General features: G+C 44.4%; 2 protein-coding genes across 11 annotated transcripts in view; one reads left to right on the top strand and one right to left on the bottom strand.

Annotated features, from left to right (window-relative positions):
• arid1b (AT-rich interactive domain 1B) overlaps positions 1 to 4,498 on the top strand; it is a 123,285-nt gene extending 118,787 nt beyond the window's left edge. For all 9 annotated transcript variants that reach the window (XM_060917993.1, XM_060917990.1, XM_060917988.1 and 6 more), the window contains 3 exons: positions 219 to 981; positions 1,286 to 1,416; positions 1,518 to 4,498. In XM_060917993.1, the coding sequence (XP_060773976.1) occupies positions 219 to 981; positions 1,286 to 1,416; positions 1,518 to 3,251 (2,628 nt within the window). In that variant the 3' untranslated portion in view covers positions 3,252 to 4,498. The remainder of the gene's footprint in view (positions 1 to 218; positions 982 to 1,285; positions 1,417 to 1,517) is intronic.
• Positions 3,731 to 20,169, bottom strand: tmem242 (transmembrane protein 242). Of its 2 annotated transcripts, XR_009654409.1 has the most exons (5): positions 20,087 to 20,169; positions 14,868 to 14,968; positions 6,687 to 6,824; positions 6,437 to 6,603; positions 3,731 to 4,273 (listed from the first exon to the last, which is right to left on the bottom strand). XR_009654409.1 is itself a non-coding variant. In XM_060917997.1 (4 exons), exons 1-4 carry the CDS (start codon positions 20,160 to 20,162, stop codon positions 6,487 to 6,489), a joined length of 432 nt encoding a protein of 143 aa, XP_060773980.1. In that variant the 5' UTR covers positions 20,163 to 20,169; the 3' UTR covers positions 4,398 to 6,486. The 2 variants fall into 2 exon arrangements, 1 of the variants encoding a protein (XP_060773980.1); XM_060917997.1 differs by lacking the exon at positions 3,731 to 4,273 and having other exon boundaries at positions 4,398 to 6,603.

The following is a 20,169-nucleotide window of genomic DNA, read 5'->3' as shown; positions in this document are numbered from 1 at the left end:
ATAAAGTAGAAAGATCCTGAGTGAGAGTAACGGTTTGTGGTAGCGCTGCCAGCACAAATTAATGAACAGAAAACTATTTTCCGACTGAGCAAGTTAAACAAAATACTTGATAACTCCATTGTGCTGACTGAAATCATGATGCTCAGACAAGGCAAGTTTCATCTACTCTTCCTGTTCTGGAGAACAACGAAAACTCAAACTATTTTGTGCTTCTTTAGGGCTATAAGAGACCTGGGGAAGGGATGTACGGCCCCCCAGCAAAGCGACACGAGGGCGATTCCTATGGTATGCAGTTCAGTGGCCAGCAGCCGGATATGTACAGCCAGTACGGTGGATACCCGGAGCGCAGACCTATGCAGGGGCAGTTCCCGTACCCATATAACCGTGAACGCATGCAGCATGGGGGACAGGGACCTCCTCAGCATGGCATGATGGGTGGAGGACAGTCCTCCACTCCCACCGGGGGGCCTCAGGGTAATGTATGGCACCCTAGGAATGATATGGGCTACCCTTATCCTAGCAGACAGGGTCACGGGCCTCCATACCCTTCAATGAGCCGTGCAGATGACCCAGAGGGCAGGGCAAATCAGGACAGTCAGTGGCCGAGTCACCCGGGCCAACGTCAGTCGCCTTATCCTCCCCAGTCTTCTGCTAGCTCCATGCCGCCCATGGCAAACCGCCAGCCTCCGTCCTCTTACCAGTCCCCTCCAGCCATGCCCAACCACATTGCCCGTGCTCCGAGTCCAGCACCATTTCCCAGACCCATGGGAGGTTCCATGTCCCCCAATAAAGCTCATTTGATGCAGTCTATGAAGATGCCAAAACCAGGGGTTCCCGGGTCTATGCCAAGCTCTCAGAGTGGTGGTGTCCCCAGTCAAGGCTTCCCACCCATACACCGAGAGATCAGCTTTCCACTGGATTCTGTTGAGGCTACACAGCCTCGGTTAAAGCCTCGCCGAAGGTTAACCTCCAAAGACATTGGTAAGCGTCCTGCAACATCTTAAAAAATTAAAGTAGCTGTCTAGTTCTTTTAGCAGCAGCATCACTTCCCTTCTACATTACCAAGGGGTAAATTCTGCAATCTTTCAAACGCAAAACAAAGAAAAAGGGTCAAATTTTATGTTAACACTTGGTCAAATACCCATCATCTTCAGGATCCTATCGTAATTATTAGCTGGGATCAGACCTCTTGGACTGTAGACATATTCTATGTTTTTATTTCTGTTGCCTTGTATAGTGTATGTTGAGGTCTACAGGTCAACCTAGAACTGTCGTTACCTTGCAGGGACACCAGAGGCCTGGCGTGTGATGATGTCTCTCAAGTCTGGTTTGCTAGCAGAGAGCACCTGGGCTTTGGACACTATAAACATTCTACTATATGACGATAATACAGTGTCCTCTTTTACCTTGTCGCAGGTAAGTTGGCGAAGTAGCACAGCCTGGTGCGCTTCCACAGTTCATTCAGAATGTAATTAACTGGTTAACATGTGGCATACTTCTGTCTTCCGTTTCTCTAGTTGCCAGGTTTCCTGGAACTTATAGTTGAATATTTCAGAAGATGCTTGATTGAGATCTTCGGAATCCTCGAGGAGTATGAAGTGGGTACTGAGGGCCAGAAGACACTTCTTGGCCCCCTCCCAGAGCCAGCAGAAAAAGAGGAATTGAAGCATCAGGTGCAGGACAGTCATTCAGATACTGAGCTGGTGGACAAGAAGCCTGAAGCAGAGTCTCAAATGTGTCCCCCAAGCAGCACATCTGGAACAGAACCCCTGGAGAAGAAGCCAGCAGAGACAGCTGAGCAGGAGAAGGATGGACAAAACGAAGCAGATAAAGAAGAAGATTGTCCTTCCACAGAACACAGGCCCAAGCAAGCAAGCAAGTATGACCGATTGCCCGTGAAGGTGGAGGAGAGGGAGGCAATTGCAGACTTGGTGGAAGACCGATCAGAACAGCTGGGCTTGTCTGGAGAGTTCACCAGCGGCCTGCTGCACTGGAAGGCTGGCGGAGGAGACTCCACCGCCCACATCCAGACCCACTTTGATAGAAAATATGAGGAAACAGGAACTAAACCAGCACTGACTATGGGCCTTGAGGAGGTGAAAGAACAAGACACTGCAGATCCCAGTCCAGACAAGCAAAACCAAGATGTCACAGATAAGAGTCCGACGGCCACTGCAGAGGGTACGGGATCTCTACCCGAAAGTGAGCCGCAGCAGTCCACCTCGCAAAGCCAAAACAACCACCGCAGTATCGCCCTGCTGGAAGATGAACCACGTTGCTGGGACGAGGCACCGCTGTCCACAGCCGAGGACTGGCAGGACGAGCTGGCTAAACGCTGCGTGTGCATCTCCAACATAGTCCGTGGACTCTCCTTTGTGCCGGGTAATGATGCTGACATGGCACGGCATCCAGGTCTAGTACTTATACTGGGCAGGCTGGTGCTCTTGCACCATGAGCACCCAAAGAGGAAGCGGACACCTCCGACCTACCAGCGTGAAGAGGAGCGAAGTCTGGCTTGTAGCAAGGATGAGTGGTGGTGGGACTGCCTTGGTGCCTTGCATGAGAACACCTTGGTGACCTTGGCCAACATTTCAGGGCAGCTTGATCTGTCGGTCTACCCTGAGAGCATCTGCTTACCCATACTGGACGGGCTTTTGCACTGGATGATTTGTCCATCAGCCGAGGCCCAGGACCCTTTCTGCACGGCGAGCGGTTTCTCTTCTCTCACGCCGCAGAGGCTGGTGCTGGAGTGCTTGTGCAAGCTGAGCATCCAGGACTGTAACGTGGACCTGCTGTTAGCGACACCACCGTTCAGTCGTCAGGAACGCCTCTTTGCGACGTTGGTGCGTCACGTGGGCGAGCGTAAAAGCCAGGTTTGCCGGGAGATGGCCGTGGCCGTCCTCGCCAACTTGGCACAGGGCGATCCCACGGCAGCCCGGGCCATTGCACTTCAGAAGGGCAGCGTCGGGACCCTGATAAGCTTTTTAGAGGACAGTCTCGCCATGGCACAGTATCAGCAGAGCCCTCATAGCCTGCTACATGCGGGACATCCGACCCACCCAGAGCCACCTAGCATCAACATGATGTGCCGGGCTGCTAAAGCTTTAATGGCGATTGCTCAGGTTGAGGAGAACCGGCCCGAGTTCGTGTTGTACGAGAGCCGCCTGCTGGACATCACGCTGTCGTCTGTGCTGAACTCTAGTGTGGCAGCCATTTTGTGCGAGGTGCTGTTTAAGCTGGGACGCTCGTGACACGAGCGGTAGCCTGGCAGTGCTGAAAATCCGTGGGACAAGCCACACAGATCGAGATTGTTGGTGTTATATTTTTATTTAAATAAAAAAAAGACAAAAAATGTTTTTACTTACAGTTATATAGAGAATTATATATAGCTCCTCTACCCCTCTTTTTGCTGTTTTCATTTTGGATTTTTAAATGATTTTAATACAAATATTTAATATCTCATGGTCTTGTTTTCTATTTTTTTTTTTATGCTTTGATTTGTGTTCCTTTTTTAAGTTCCGTTTTAACCAAAGTTGGCATCTGATAGTTTGTTTTTCAATTTTTTTCTTTTTGCGCTTAAGGTTTTTTTTTTTTTTCCTTTCTCCACTGTTTGTGGCCGTTTCTGGTGGGAATTTGTTTATTTGGGGATGCACATTTATTTAAATTGTGAGATGTGTTGTAGATAGAACTTCTCTTGCAACGTGTTAAAGACAAAAAAACAAAAAAAAACACTGATTTACTCAAGATATACATGTATCCAGCTCTAAAAAGCATTGTGCAATAGGGTGTAGACGGCTTGGTGGAGGGGAGATTACCAAATGTGAATGACTCTTTACCACAGGCAATATTCAAATCTGATAACCAGTATTGCACTGCGTAACCACACCAGTATGTGAGGGTAAAGTAAGAGCTGGTTTTTAAACTTACTCGCTTCCACCAGTATGACCATGAAACCGCAGGATCACCAGTCTGAAAACGGAACTCTAAAGCGCTTCAGTTACCACTTCTCTTCATCCAACTTCTGGGCTGATGTGTGTATATATATGAGCTGTATATTAAACAGGCCCTGTTCACTTTTTATTTCTCCAAGAGATGTGGTATTATACAAAGTGACGGTAGTCGATGCTAATTATTAACAGTTTGAAAATGAAATTTTCATCGCCATCTTCTGTTGAGGGTAGCCTGCTGCGGTGTGGGACGTTCCTGCGTGGACCGTACCGCCCACGATTCTGTAAAATGGATAGGAACTGGTCCCTCCGCTGGCCTTGGACACCTGGTTTAAAGAGAACAGACGCAGGCTCATCGAAAGGTCAGTCGGTGTAACTGTAATCCAGCAAAATTTGAAGTTATCCCAAAAGTGACTTGAGCAACAATTCCAATGAACATGTACAACTCTGTGAACTTTTTTCATGCCATATGATTTGATGAACATTGTTTATTAGTATAAAGTCTTTATACTACATGTTCCACATGTTAAAGTAAATGTACATGAAATCTGGTTGAGCACTGTGAAGGTGGTTTTTGGCTGCTTTGTGTTATTCACTTTGAAGCGAAATAATTAATTTACAACACTCGGCGTAATACTGATTCTACACGTCTCGTCTCAGAAACCAGGTTTACGACGGACAGCACTGCGGTATCTTAACGCCAGCGGTATAAAAGCTCGTAGGTGCTTGAGTCATGCACGCGTTGAATCATGCGCTGACTCAGTTCTTGAATGCTTTCAAAAATTACATAAGCTGAATCAGCTGTGCTGGAAAGAAATCAGCTGAATGCCCGGAATTTTGCCAAACAAATTAATCATGGAATAACAGCACAATATTTCTAAATTTATATTGGCAGTAAATTGGGGTGCTCAGATGTAGCTACGCTTCACCAGCTGGCTGCTCCGACGTCAGTGTTTCAGACCGTTTTAATGACTTTACGCTAATTACATTTGTGGAAGCGATCACATGCTGCATTTCTGGAGCAGCATCCGAACACTGCTTCCTTTTCCACAAATAGCCTGATTTAATCTTCCAGGAAGTGTTTTTGTATAAGAGCAGCTTACCAAGTCCATGTTGCTTGTCCCTTTGAGGTTGCTTTTATTAAAACTTGCCTACTACCTGCTTGAATGTACGTTGAGCGTATTTAGCGCACGCTGATCCTGAGAAACTTAAGCTGTGCTCGTTTGGAAGCTTTATTAGACATTCACAGTTGACCAGTTCTTCTTTCTTGCGCTGTGGGCTTTCCTGGAAACTTCAGAAGACGACGAGGTTCTCTCCCTGAGGACAGATCTGAGATCAGTCTGTCCAGTAAGTTCAGCTGGGATTTCTGTTTTTCCTATTTTTAAACCTTTGATGTATATTAAATATAAAAAACACTTAGGGTCGGTTTCCTACAGACACGAGAACTTACGAAGAACCGGTTCATTGTTGAGAAAATGACTGACTCGTGGCAGCAGTTACCCAACCGTTAGTGACCGGCTCAATGCTGCAAACATGCAGCTGGATTTTGATTCACGCTGGTGCTTCATTTCAGCACCAACACAGACTACATGCAGTCTGTCCAAAAGTTTGTGGACACCTGACCACCACACCCATGTGTTTTCTTTCTACCTTAAACTGTTTGCCATAAAGTTAGAAGCACACTTATTTATTAGAGAAACACTTCTGGGACCAAAAGGTTGCTGGTTCACATCCCTGGACCAGCAGGAATGGCTGAAGTTCCCTTAAGCAAGGCACCGAACCCCTGCCTGCTCTGAGCATGTTGTACGTCGCTCTGGATAAATGCCTCAGTGGACCGAAGGGGCCCAAGCCTGTTCTAGCATCATAATGATGAGAGTTTAAGAAGGGTGGAGTGGAAGAACTCATGTCCTGCACCTCCTTAACCTCAACCCCTGAACACCTTTAGGATGAACTTGATCACTGATTGCACCTGAACCCACATCCTCCCAGCCACCATCTAAACTCGAGTGTAAAGCTTCTCCAGAAGAGCGGAGCTTCTTACAGCAGCAAAGGGGGAATAAATGGGAGGAGTGTTAGTCAGGTGTCCACAAACTGTCATACAGCAGATTTTGCTCTTTCCACCTCCAGGCCAAACCCCAGCAGTTGACGGGTCCTGCTTTACACGAGAGGCCCTGGAGATAAATCCAGCAGCTTTAAACTTGAGACTTAATTTCACCCACACGATCGATCCTTGTGGTTTTTTGTTAAACCGTCTTTAACACGCAGCTCTTCCACAAACCTGTACCACATACGAAGGCAGTTTAACAAAATGTCCTTTGAACCAGGAGCTTCATCAAACATCCAGGCATTCTGGCTCTTTAAAAAGGTGTACACACTAAAACAGAGTACTAAAGCTAGTAAGAGTTGGTCTTTTCTTCAACACCATGGATGTGAATTCCCTCCTTAAACAGTCCTTGGGTTTGAAATGGAAGGAAACTGGAGTCACGCACTGTGTATCCAGTGAACAGACGTATAAAACTCTTCACCACCACATCAGTGATCATTTGGACTTAAACAGCGAGTCCCACTCAGAAGCTGCTGCTGCGTTTGTCTGAACATCTTCATTCTTTGGGATGGCAGGAAAGATGGACTGCATTTTCTGTCGAAATTCCACCAACTGCAAGAGAAGCACCGAGCCGTGATTTAAACGTTTGGCATTGGTGAGGAAAAACGAGTCAATCACCACACACACACACTTACACTGTGGACACCCAGAGCTTTCCACACGGTGAAGGTGAGAAGGCCGACTCCACACCAAGCGTACAGGGAACCCCACCCGAGTGCACGCAGGGCTAACGACGCTCCGCTCTCGGGCACCGCCGCTGTGCTCGCTACACCCTAAAAAACACCAATACAGCTGCAGGTCAGTGTTTAACCTAATCCTGGAGACCTCAAAAGGTGCAGTTAGAACTTTGGTAGCTGCATCTTCACTTTCTGAAAACCATTAACACATCTGCAAAAGAAATTTTAAAAAAGGTATTGACCAACTAAAACATGCAGGTACGGAGAATGTGGACAATATTTTTCAAAAGTCCTCTAACCAGCGGTGGCCATTTCGTTGGGATGTATGCTGCATTTGCATAAATGTTTCAGCTTCTGATCAAAGAAATCACACCTCAGTTCCTACTCAGTCAGGAAGATCTCCTCTGCGCTGATTTCAGTAAACAGGAGCACATTTACATAACTTCTGTATACACAAGTATTTACTTTAGATCAAACATACACACATTTACTTTTTCCCCACAGTGCATTTATGATCGTTACATTTATTTATTTAGAAGATACTCTAATACTAAAGCATTCGTGAGTGAGGCACAATTTGATCCAAACACATAGCTGAGAGACCTTAGGGTTTTTTTTTTTTTAAGCGAAAGGTTAAGTACGTGTGTGTCCAAACTTTTGACTGGTACTGTATGACTGACACCCTTAAGTGGGGGTGGGAGTACTGCCATTCAGATTTTAAGTGTAGATCATAAGAATTTTCCCCCGACACCCAGTTTTTTTGTTTAGTGACCGAAAGCTACTGAATTTCAAATCACAGACTTCCAATTTAGTTTAAAAATATACATTATATTTCTCCACATGTCCCAAAATTCTCCGCTATTTTGTCCTGCTTCACCATGACCCAATACAAGATACTACATCATGCATCACGTGGTGGGCTTTCCCCGTTCACACAAGGCATTGTGGGATACAAATTTGAAACAGGAGAGAAAAATGGAGGACGTGAGTGTGCGAATGAAACGTGAAAGAGCGACTACAGTAACGGAAAGAAAGCGAGAAGAAAAGACGTTATGTTCTATACGAAGGAAAGGAAACGCAGGACCAAACTAATAAATATGGGCGCTCAGCGAGCACCTCGGTGTGATCAGCTGTTCGTTTAGCGACAGAATGATGGAACTGTCAGTGCACGCTCAAAGGGAAACCTGTAGATGGCAGTAATGCAACACTGTGGATGCCAGCTGCTGTAAAACCCAAAAGAAGGTAAACCTGCGCATGCGCACACGGACTTCCTCTGTCTGCTTGACTGCACCAAGCGAGTGATTTCATGCACATTATTTGCTTTAATCCCCTCAAATTAAATAACTTCCCAGCCACAGAATGGCCTGATATTTTGTGAGATATTACAGAAATAAACAGATATCACAATCACCACATTTCAGACGGAACTAAATTTCACTGATTTTTAAAAGCGAGAGGGCCTTTCGATTTCATAAAGCTAGACAAGACTTGGAGAGCGACAGTTCAAGGATAACCAGTTTCCAAAACCATTACTGCAGTTTTTCATTTTATAATAACTGCACCAATCCCAGTGATGATCTGGCAACCTGTCCAGGGTGTACCGCATCTGAAGTCAGCTGGAATTGGCTCCATCTCAGTGCAACCCTGTCTAAGCGCTCAGCTTGGACAATGAATGAATTGCACTGATCATACTTTTAGCTGTCATCGTGGCTGTCCCTCAAAAGTGAGGATGATCTAGTCGTTGGCAGCTCGGTCTCAGTGGGTTCTCAAATGGCCGAGGAGTCCAATCCTTGATTCACAGGATTTGTTGCAGATGGTGGTGGGAAGTCACAAGCAGTCTGGATTTTGCACACGTTCTTTCCTTTGCCTCCTCTTGATGTGGTACATCCTCTGGTTTTTGAAATTCTCCACTCTTCCTGCTCTCCAGGCACTATGCTTTCTGGCCTGGTCTTCCCAGTTGATGCTGCAGCTTTTCAGGTTTTCTTTCAGCAGGTCCTTTTATCGTTTCCTTTGTCCTCCTCTGGACTGCTTCCCTTCTAGCGGGGAGAAGGCGACCGGTTTCAGTCTGCGGTTATCCAGTCTGATGGACTCCACGCTCACGAGTTTAGCTTCAGCCGAGATGACGTTAGTACAGTAGTTCTCCCAGCTGATGCGAAGGATGCTCCTCAAGCAGCATCGGTGGAAACACTCAAAAGGTCTTCAGGTGGCAGCAGGTGGTCCAGATTTGGGATCATACTTTTAGTAGAAAAAGGGCCAAGGAAAGAAGTTGTCCCCATTTAATTTCCCTTCCTGAAATGATTTTTAAACTTGTTAAATTTACAACACCAAGTTCACTCATTTGAGGAGGACAATATACACGACATCACTAACATTCGCTGGTGAGACGGTTCCTAAAGGGGTATTCACACGGCACATATTTGTATTGATGCTGCACCGATGTATTTTGTTGCGATATATCTTACACCGGTGTAAATTTTGTGGAGCGTTCACACGTCACAAACCTGCTTACTAGAGAGAAGCGTGTTAGCACCAGTGCAGCCCCACTTGCGTTCACACGGCAGTTTTTGCGACCGTGCTATACGATAGTAATAACGCAGAAGTGAAATATGCGCATGCGTGAAAATGTACTTCCTTTCCCCGGTTGTCATGGCATCACCAAGCGCCAGGAAAACAACGTGGATGAAGTCACCAGTGTTGCCAGATACTGCTGACGTTTTCCAGCCCAAAATATGTTCAAATCCGCCAAAATGCACTTAAAACCGCCCAATCTGGCAACACTGGAAGACACGCAGTTCTGTTGTTGTTGATATTCGCCATTTCGGAAGCGCAAAATACCAGGATGCAAATTATGCAATGCCTGTATGTAATCAACTCTCCTCACGCGTAGCGAGTCTACCCCTGTAGCGTTCAGACGTCCCATTTTATATCGGTGCTGTCCCGCAAACTAGCATTTACTCCGGAGTAAATTTCTTAAACCCCCTCCCGAGCAGGGTTAGATTTTCACCGGTTTAAGCAGCTTTCAGGGGCGACACCAGTATAACTTTGTACCGTGTGAACGCTCTAGCGGGGCAGCCCCGGTGCTACACCGGAGTAAAAGTTGCCGTGTGAACACCCCTTAAGAAAACCCGAATACAGAGGCGTCCAAGTTCTTCCTACATTGTAGCTTCAGCACACAGGCGCAACTGAAAATGACGTTTACGAGTTAAGTCGAATGCAGCATTAATCCCACTGGAAATTATTTCTACCGGATATGTAGCACATACAAAGAGGCTTGTTCACCTACACATCTGTATCTTTAATGTTTTATTCTACACTTTGATTCATTGCTCAGTGCTTTCTTTAGACGATTATATATCCTCAATAAATATTTCAATAATGTAGTCAATGTATTTTCAGCATTAGTCTGATCACCAGAAAACACCGACTCTAGCCGAGTCCATAATCAGAGTTCTTCCTTCCATTCTTTAATTCCTTTAACAGATAAATGACAGCGTTGCTGTCCGTCTCCGAGCTCTGCAGCGTTCAGCACGACTCAAATTTATCAGCTGATGTTTACACACTTGTATTTCATTTTCATGCATTTGCACAAGATCGGATTAACAGTGTACACGCACAGAATAATCTGATTACCGGTCTGACAATTTCAGCATCGAGATTGCTTGAAAATCTCAAAGCTTTAATCCAGATTAAAATATCAGATATTGGTAACTGCCACATTCAGACGAGCTGTGATCTGTGTGCATGTACAAAGTGTCTCCTTATTGGATGAGTTTAATATTGAAAACAAAACGAGTGTTAGCGTCATTTAATATAAGAACTAACTAATCTAATATGCAAACGCAGGCCAAGTAACACTGATTTACTAGGAATCTGCTTTAAGGGTGTGTCAGGAGCAGGGTGTGGTCACAGAATTCATAAAATCTGAATCTCTTGATGAGGATCAAAGTGAAGTTGCCTCTGTGCTGCTTTCTTTCGTGTTTACTGTGCCGATTTATTATTCGAGGAAAAACTTTTAGATTCTTCAAAAGAAGGTTTGGTTGTTTTCAAAAATAGGACTACATAATACAATAAGCAAGGAACTAAAGTTAATTAGCTGTGGTTTAAGTGACACCAGCGTGCCAACGCCGGGAGAAACAGGAGCCTGTCCTCCTTTTGGAGTTTGTCTGGTAATTGAGTTTAAAGAAACTCCAGAGCACATAAATCATTTGCGACATTCCCATGACCCCTCTCTCTCTCTCATATACACACACACACACACACACACACAATGAATCCAATTGTGGCTTTGTTTAAAAAAAATAAAATAAGAAACTGCTTAAAAATAAAGACGGCGACAAAAAGGAGCACTGTTCCTCTGTGAGCTTACAAAATAACAACCCGCAACTCTAATGGAGGATGTGTGAGATTCCTGGAAATCAAATGCACAAAGCAACAAAATGGCTGAATTGAATAAGCAAACAGCTCAGAGTCATTAGAAATGAAGATTCTGGGCTTTTCTAGCCTGTGTCGTGTCTATTTAGTAAGTTAATTAGCAGTGAGTAAGACAGCACTTTACATAAAACACACACGCTGCAGGTTTTGGGTTGTTTTTTTTTTTTTTTTTAAATGCTGCAGTTTTTCAGTACGCAGTCATCTGCTTGCTAAAGCTCTCAGTGCTCACCGCCGTGTCTGAGCATTAAACCAACACATGCACGCAGTACATGAAAGGAAAGCTGCACCCTGAAACATTAAATGTCTCTATTGTAAGGTTTATGATGTGCTGGTGCTAATTTGTTGGTCGTGATGCCGTATCTTCGTTTTTCTTCCCTGATGTCACAAGAGACAACGGCAGAAAAACTTGACGCTTATGATCGAGCATAACGACCTCAGCGGTCACTCAGAGCGCGCAGACCTCCAGCAAGGACAATAATCCACCCTTCTATGATGCAAATCTGCAACAGCAATCACTTTATATGTCTGGATGAGCCGCACGTACTGGTAATGACTGGCTCAGCCTGTTCAATATTAAAGCTAGACGGCCTTTCGATTTCATAAAAGTGAAATTTAGTTCCGTCTGAAATGTGGTGATTGTGATATCTGTTTATTTCTGTAATATCTCACAAAATATCAGGCCATTCTGTGGCTGGGAAGTTATTTAATTTGAGGGGATTAAAGCAAATAATGTGCATGAAATCGCTCGCTTGGCGCAGTCAAGCAGACAGAGGAAGTCCGTGTGCGCATGCGCAGGTTTACCTTCTTCTTCTTTTGGGTTTTACAGCAGCTGGCATCCACAGTGTTGCATTACTGCCATCTACAGGTTTCCCTTTGAGCGTGCACTGACAGTTCCATCATTCTGTCGCTAAACGAACAGCTGATCACACCGAGGTGCTCGCTGAGCGCCCATATTTATTAGTTTGGTCCTGTGTTTCCTTTCCTTCGTATATAACATAACGTCTTTTCTTCTCGCTTTCTTTCCGTTACTGTAGTCGCTCTTTCACGTTTGATTCACCAGGGATGTGATTTGGGGCTGGTGAAATTATCTGAAAATTTTAGCCGGGGGTCTGGGGGCCGCAGGCCCCCAGCTGGTCCAGGGCAGCGGCCTGGTGGGGGGACAAGGGGGGGAAGCCCCCCGAAGCTCCTGGGTTCTGGGGTTTTCTGACTTAAAAATTGTACTAAAATGGCAAGCAAACACACAAGAAAAAACTTGTCGTCATGATTAACAAATTCAAGCCAATTTAATGGTCAACATGCAACTCTGACACACACACACACACACACACACACACACACACACACTCCCCAAAGAACCAGCGCGAGCAGGGCCCGCTAGCCCCGCGCCTTGTGACGTAATTCGCCCCGAGGCAAGCCACGGTTTTTCTCCAACCATGCCCAGCGGAACTTTTTTTTTTTTTTCATTATTCTGTCGATTTCTTTAACTCGATTTGCATCTTTATGCCTCGATCACGGAGGCTGCCATCTTTCAACTCTGTTTGAAGCGAGTTACGTACAGCTATCTAACAAGCGCGTTCATTGGTTGTTACAGAGCGATGAGCCATCGCTCTGTAACAACCAATGAACGCGCTTGTTAGATAGCTGTACGTAACTCGCTTCAAACAGAGTTGAAAGATGGCAGCCTCCGTGATCGAGGCGTAAAGATGTAAATCCGAGGCTGCCACCTTTCAAACAAAGTCAGAACGAATAGGATACGAATGTGGATGAGGGAAAAATCGGAAAAAAATTTTTCTTCAAGTTTTGAGGTGAAAAAAGCAGAATTCCGCGAATTTGCGGAAAAATCACATCCCTGATTCTCACACACACGTCCTCCATTTTTCTCTCCTGTTTCAAATTTGTATCCCACAATGCCTTGCGTGAACGGGGAAAGCCCACCACGTGATGCATGACGTAGTATCTTGAATTGGGTCATGGGGAAGCAGGAAAAAATAGTGGAGAATTTTGGGCCATGTGGAGATAAATTCAATAATTGTTCCATTTAAAAAAAAAACTAATAAAATTGGAAGTCTGTGATTTGAATTCAGTAGCTTTCAGTCCACCGAATAAAAATAATTGGGTGTCGGGAAAATTCTTTTCATGACCTACACTTAAAATCTGAAAGACAGTCCAGCTTTAAGACATTTTGAAACTACTGTCCCCAAGTGCGCCATGACACTGGCTTTCTGCATTGCGTTTGAGCGACTAGCCTACATGTGAATCCCAGAGGAATGTGGACTGTGGCTGTGATTGACTCACTGTTTCTACACTGGCTATGTTTCATCACTATTAAACTTTACTGCCATCTACTGGATTTTAAGATGTATGGCATTGTTGAGTGCAGACTTCCAAGTATCTCACAATGTTGGCAAAAATGAAACTAAATTCATGGATCCACACCAAACTTTAATGGGTTCTTACTTGGTCCATGCTCCACCCTTCCACCAAGTTTCATGGAAATCGGGTCAGTAGGTTTTGCGCAATCCTGCTTACAAACAACCGCACTGAAAACGCAACTTCCTTGCCGGAGGTAATATTTAAGAGTTATTCCATGAAATCGAGTCGTACATGAGCTGATAGCGCTACAATCCGTGTATGAGGAGACTGAGTGGAATAACTTATTCTATCCACATTCACTGGATTTTGAGAAATGGAGCATTTTTTTTTTGCAAATTTGATAACTTTATACAAAACATCCGACAAATTCATTTCTGCTTAGAATGTAAACAAACCGGTGAAAGGACAGGAGCAATTTGTGAAAAATGTGATAATTCTTGAAAAATACATTTAAAAAGATGTTCTTACCATCAAATACTTTTATTCCATATTGGTTTTTTTTGTATTTTTGCAGTTTTGTTTGAGTGCAGTTTTTCTTTCATCCTTGGTTGGTTCAATAACACGCTCCGACATTTTCTTCAGGTTTTTTTTTTGGAGGTGGGCAAACCAACTTAAAGGTGCATTACTGCCACCAACTGGGCTGGAGTGTGGAACAAGAGGTTTTTTTTGGGGGGGGGGGGGGGGGTATTAACCCTTTTAAATACTTGGGTAGTGATATCTGACGATGCGCTCTGCCATTTTGTTTCTCTCTCCTCACGGTATACGAGCTGATATCCTAGTAGTAGAGTAGCCAATCAGAGTGCACGATTGCTCATATCCAGTGAATATGGAGAGAATAATTTCCATTGTAGAAGTACTGTTGATTTTGATCTAAATGTTCCAAGATGCAGTGCAGCTCCAGAACACTCACACAACCCAGAGTTAAGAGAGACTCGGCTCAGGGTGTCTGAGATCGAGGAGATGAGGAGTGTGATGTGCTGACGGATTTGAAGCTTTGGAAGCGGGTCTGTCTGAGCAGAGTGTTTGGATGAGGAGTTGAGAGAGCTGGACAGACTAAAGCATCGCTCTATACAGGCAACACTGACACCACTCTCAGATCATCATGAAAATATTTTAGGACTTCCATTTCCAAGCCCTTCCTGTAACCCACAAACACACACCTTTCTGCTCTTGGGCGTGAACTCTAAACATTTATACGACAGGTCTTTACTTCATCCTCACATCAAATTCAGAGGTTTAACAGCATGTCCAAGTTTGTTCAGCTATCGGTTATCCATCATGTTAAATACCTGCACTGTATGAAGTGCAAATTTACGCTTCTGTTAACATTCACACCTTACTGAACCACTCAGGGCTCCTTTTCTTAGCCAAAGCAAGGGTGGAGCCGAATCCAGCGATCATTCCTGCTGTGGCCACTGTGGTCAGAAACGCACCACCTGGAAAAGAACAGAGACGATGAGGAGTTTAACACCACGGCATGCTATTGTGACTGAAGATATTCCTGAACACCGAGAACGTCTAAAATCCTATACAGCAATGATGCGTACAGTTTACAAATTAAATGAAGCTTATATTGACAAACCTGTCAGGCCTAGAAATTCATATATTTTTTCACCAGCCAGCCGGACTAGTTACCTGCCAAAGTAACTCGCCGAACAGAAAATCAACTCGCCAAAATTTGTTCATGTATGAATTTTACTTCGGTCAAAAATAACGCAAAAAAGAGAGTAGTTCCCACTGTTCCTGATTAATGTGCATTTATTTCAAGACCCGAGTATTTTGATACCGTTGTTAAATACATAAATGAGAACAACACAGAGCACCATAATATAATAAACAAATAATAATATATTGGAAAACTTGGCAATTTGGTGTATGAGTATTGAAAGCAAATATACTTACTATCATGACTACAGCACCCAAAATATGTCCAACATGCTTTCTGTATTTCACCATTTATGAGAGAGAAAGCATTAGGAGCTCCATATTGACTAGGAATCAACTTGAAAAAAATTAATTATTCCATAAAAATCATATCACAGCCAAGGCCTACCCTGCTCCCACGCTTGCTTACAAGTCCTTTGTCGTTTCTCCTCTTCAGACCGAGGTCGCTTTGTCCCCGTCTCTGGCGGTTTCTGTACACCTTTCAGAAAATTCCACATCGCAACATAGCTTTGGCAGATGGAGATGTAAACAACAACAAAAACGCGTGTTTAAATGGGCGATAACGTGGCCACATCTATTGAATTTGATAACGTGATTACCGCGATATTCAACGAGAGGCGTTATATGCATGCGCAACAGTGAAAAAAACCGGCAGCCTGACTCGTACACAATATGATTCGGGATTATTCTGTATTTTCCGTTCTGCCGATAAACACATTGATTAACACGGACACGGCACACGCTTAATATGTGGTGGCTTTAGTTGACGGTGTATCAATCTTCGCTTCACACACACACACATTTTTTTTCCCTCAACTAGCCAGCCGGGCTGGCTAGTGACAGGAATTACCCGCCAAATGACAAATTAAGTCGCCTCGGGCAACCAGACCACCGCGAATTTTGAGCCGTGCCTGTTATCAGGAGCGTCTCTGAACATTTCCCATCAAAACTCCATTATTTCAGTGACTTCTAAATCCTAAAAATAACCCTTTGGTCTGCATACACGCTTTAGACCTTCATCAGGAGGCTTTAGATCAGGGCTGCCTCCTGTGTCACACTGAGAGAAAATATTTCAGCCAAACATGTTTGGTGTCTCAAGTTTGCTTCTATAATTTAGTAGTAGTAGTAGTAGTAGTAATAATAATAATAAAATAAAAAAAATCAAGAAACCTTTATTGGTCATACAAGTTACAGCACAATGAATTTAATTCCTCTTCTCAGGGAAGCCATGGCCTAATGGTTAGAGAAGGTGCTTTGGGACCAAAAGGTCACTGGTTTGATTCCCTGGACCAGCAGGAATGGCTGAGGTGCCCTTGAACAAAGGCATCTAACCCCCAACTGGATGAGTTGTATGTCTCTCTCTGGATAAGAGCATCTGCTAAATGTCATTAATGTAATGTAACACATGTCCCAGCCTGTGAGGCAGTTGGGGTCAGAGCACAGGGTCAGCCATGACGGAATGCCCCTGGAGCGGAGATGGGTAAGGGGTGAATGGTAAGGGCAATATTTCCCACTACACTATTCTACAAGTAAAGGAAGCTCATGTCTACCCAATTTCCCCCCGTAATGACAAACATTGAAATTTACATACTGATACTACATCTTTCTGCTGCGATAGATACACTGCCAACATGGAGCCCCAACACGGAATAGCCTATGCCCACTAAAAGAGAAGTTATTTACAGCTGTTATTGAACAAACTGCACATGAAACACCCAACCAGGCCTCCACAGGATAGGTCAAACGTTTACATGCCGAGTGTGAACAAGTGGCATGTGTAAATAAAAATCATGTTTCAGGCAGTCGTTTGCAGCGTACTTATCACGTCACACATTCAGAATTGCAATGATAAATATATTGTTCAGTACTACCGCACACACACACACCAGAAAGATCTTTCTAATACTTTTTTTTTTTTTGACTGGGAATTCCTGCACTGAGTCAAGTCAGTTTTTGTACAGTGCTTTAACATTGTCGCAAAGCAGCTTTACAGAAAATAATTAAAAGACTTTAATCATATGAGCTGATTTTGTTCCTAAATGAATTTATCCATCCCTGTGAACAAGCCTGAGGCAACAGCAGTGAGGAAAATCTCCCTCAGACAACATGAAGAAACCTCAAGAGGAACCAGACTCTAAAGGGAACCCATCCTCATCTGGGTGATAACAGAGAGCATAATTAAAAATAACTCACTTCTGTAACTGTGTACTATAGACGGTAGTCACAAAGTACAACTGTTTAACCAGGAAATTAATTATAGTTTTAACATGAAGTCTGTTTTGTTGAAGTTATAAACTGTTCATTGATTGGGGGGGGGGGGGGCTGGGTGTCAAGCCTACCAGGGGGCCATGAAGCGTAGTCAGGGTGCATGTGTGCGCACATCCTGGTGCAAATCACAACCCACCATGTTTAAGGCTATTATATTTAGGGCCCGAGCACCAGAGGTGCAAGACCCGATTGTTTCTGTCCAGATTTTTTGTTATTATTCCATCTTTTTCTTCAACACTGCCATTTTTGAGGTGATTCCCATGGGCAAAAACTCATGAAATTTGGTAAACATCAGTCCTGCTCAACTGCTAAATCAGGGATAGAGGCTTGGCCCCAGGTGTGTCCAGGGGACTCCATAGCACCCCCATGTCATTGCAACTTCTGCCCAGTATATAGTTTCACCTCTCAGTGTCAAAATTGGTAGGTGTGTGGGGAACCTCAAAATGAACAAAACTGTAATGTACGTTGTATTAGCCAATTGAATTGCGAAGGGATTTGCGATATCGTGCAAGATATTGAAAAGGCAAAACAAATTTGCTACGCCATGCAAGCAGGAAATATCAAATTCACCATGCATTGCCTGATATGGCTCAAATTTCACAGGTGATAGGATATCATGGTTCTGATGATCTCCACATGCCCAAAGTGAACGTCTGGTATAGCGCCACCATTTGGACCTGAATAGTAATGAGATCATTGGCTAAAAACTCCTCACTGGTGGTGCACACACCAGATACCCAGGCTTTTGTCTCACATCTCAGATGCATGTGCATTGCAACAAGAACCATCTGCAGCTCAACACCTCGAAGACCAAGGAGCTGGTCATTGACTTTGGGAGGTCCAGACCAAGGTCACGACCAGTTCTGATTGAGGGAGTCGAGGTGGAGGCTGTGGATTCCTACAAGTACCTCGGGCTGTGGCTGGACAGCAAGCTGGACTGGACTTGCAACACTAACCACTTGTACAGGAAGGGACAGAGCAGGCTATACTTCCTTAGGAGGCTGCGGTCCTTTAACATCTGCAGGAAACTCCTGTGGATGTTCTATCAGTCTGTGGTCGCCAGTGTCCTGTTTTACACCGAGGTGTGCTGTGGGGTGGGGGCAGCACATCCAAGAAGGACACATCCAGGCTGGACAAACTGATCAGGCGGGCCGGCTCTGTGGTCGGCGTGAAGCTGGACTCTCTGGTGACGGTGGCAGAGAAGAGATCTATGGACAAACTACTGAACATCATGGACGATGCCAGTCACCCTCTGCACACCGTCATCAGCAACCAGAGGAGCCTGTTCAGTGACAGAATGCTCCTTCCCAAGTGCAGGATGAACAGACTCAAAAACTCCTTTGTCCCTCACGCCATCTAGTTGTATGATGAGCACATGTGCCGGTGTGGGGGCCCCGGAGGTGCGGAGGGCCCTCATCACCGCTTGCAGCTATATTTATTATTGCGTTCTTGTAGTTGCTATTTGACTGATGTCTTTAATTAAATGCATTTAACCAAAAACTCATGCCAACTTGGATCTAATGCGTTCAGAAATGGAAAGCTCTATGAATCTAGATAAATGATAAAATATTTACAGATAGATAGATAGATAGATAGATAGATAGATAGATAGATAGATAGATATCTGTACGGCGATGAAGGCTGAAAGCCTATACGCCAGTCCTTATAGTCTTTGCAGTTTCAGTTAGTCAAAACACATCCACTGGGGCCTTAAAATTGAAGAGCAGTCGATGGTCCTTCCAGAAGTTATCCAGTCTGGACTTGAATGAGTTCAGAGTTGGAGCGGTGCCCACTTCTTCTGGTAGTCCATTCCACTCGTTCACCACTCTTTGTGTGAAGTGAAGCCTCTGTCTTGAGCAGCTGCGCATCTTTACGATCTTGAAAGGATGCCCTCGCGTCATACTTTTCTTCTCCACAGGAAACATCTCACAGTTGACCTCATACAGTTGATGTGTATACTTATATACATGAATCATATCCCCTCTCAGTCTGCGGTGGACTAATGTTGGCAGGTGTAGGCACCTTAGTCTTTCTTCATAGCTCTTATCCTCCAATTCTGGAACAAGCTTTGTGGCCCTGCGCTGGACAGCTTCTATCAACTCTATTTCTTTCACCCGCATAGGAATCCAGACTGATGCTGCATATTCTAGTCTTGGTCTAATTAGACCTTTACACAGGTAACTGAACACTGATTTATCTATGAAACTAAATGTTCTGCGCATAATTCCAACCAAACGGTTTGCTGCGGACACAATGCTGTGGCAGTGTTTAACAAAGGTCAGCTCATCATCAATATAAACTCCCAGGTCTTTCTCAACTTCACTAACTTTCAATGTTGTCTTATCTTCCCCTTCTCCCATAGGAGAACACATTTAAATAACGAGCCTATTATTTGAATAATTAGATTATACTCCAGTAATAATCTGTACTCAGAAGGTTCGAGAAGCCGTGCTGTAGCGAGCTTTACCTCATGAGTTCCCTCAGCTGCAGTTAGCATGCTAGCACGGTGTCTGGAACATTACAACATGTAATTTAAAACCTAAACCAAGAGCTGCTCGTTATTCCGATAGAGCAGCGGATTTTTCAGCTCGCCTTCTGCGTTTTAACACTTTAACAGTTACCTCTTAATATCTGCATTCCAACCTCCTCTGCGCGCTCAGGCCCAGCCGCGCTCCCACTCTGCTCCTCCGCTGCCATCTTGGCT

The sequence above is a fragment of the Neoarius graeffei genome, chromosome 3 (genome assembly GCF_027579695.1).
Source record: "Neoarius graeffei isolate fNeoGra1 chromosome 3, fNeoGra1.pri, whole genome shotgun sequence".
NCBI classification, from domain to species: Eukaryota; Metazoa; Chordata; class Actinopteri; order Siluriformes; family Ariidae; genus Neoarius; species Neoarius graeffei.
Note: the sequence above shows the minus strand (reverse complement) of the source record. Positions and strands in the feature narration are given on the sequence as shown.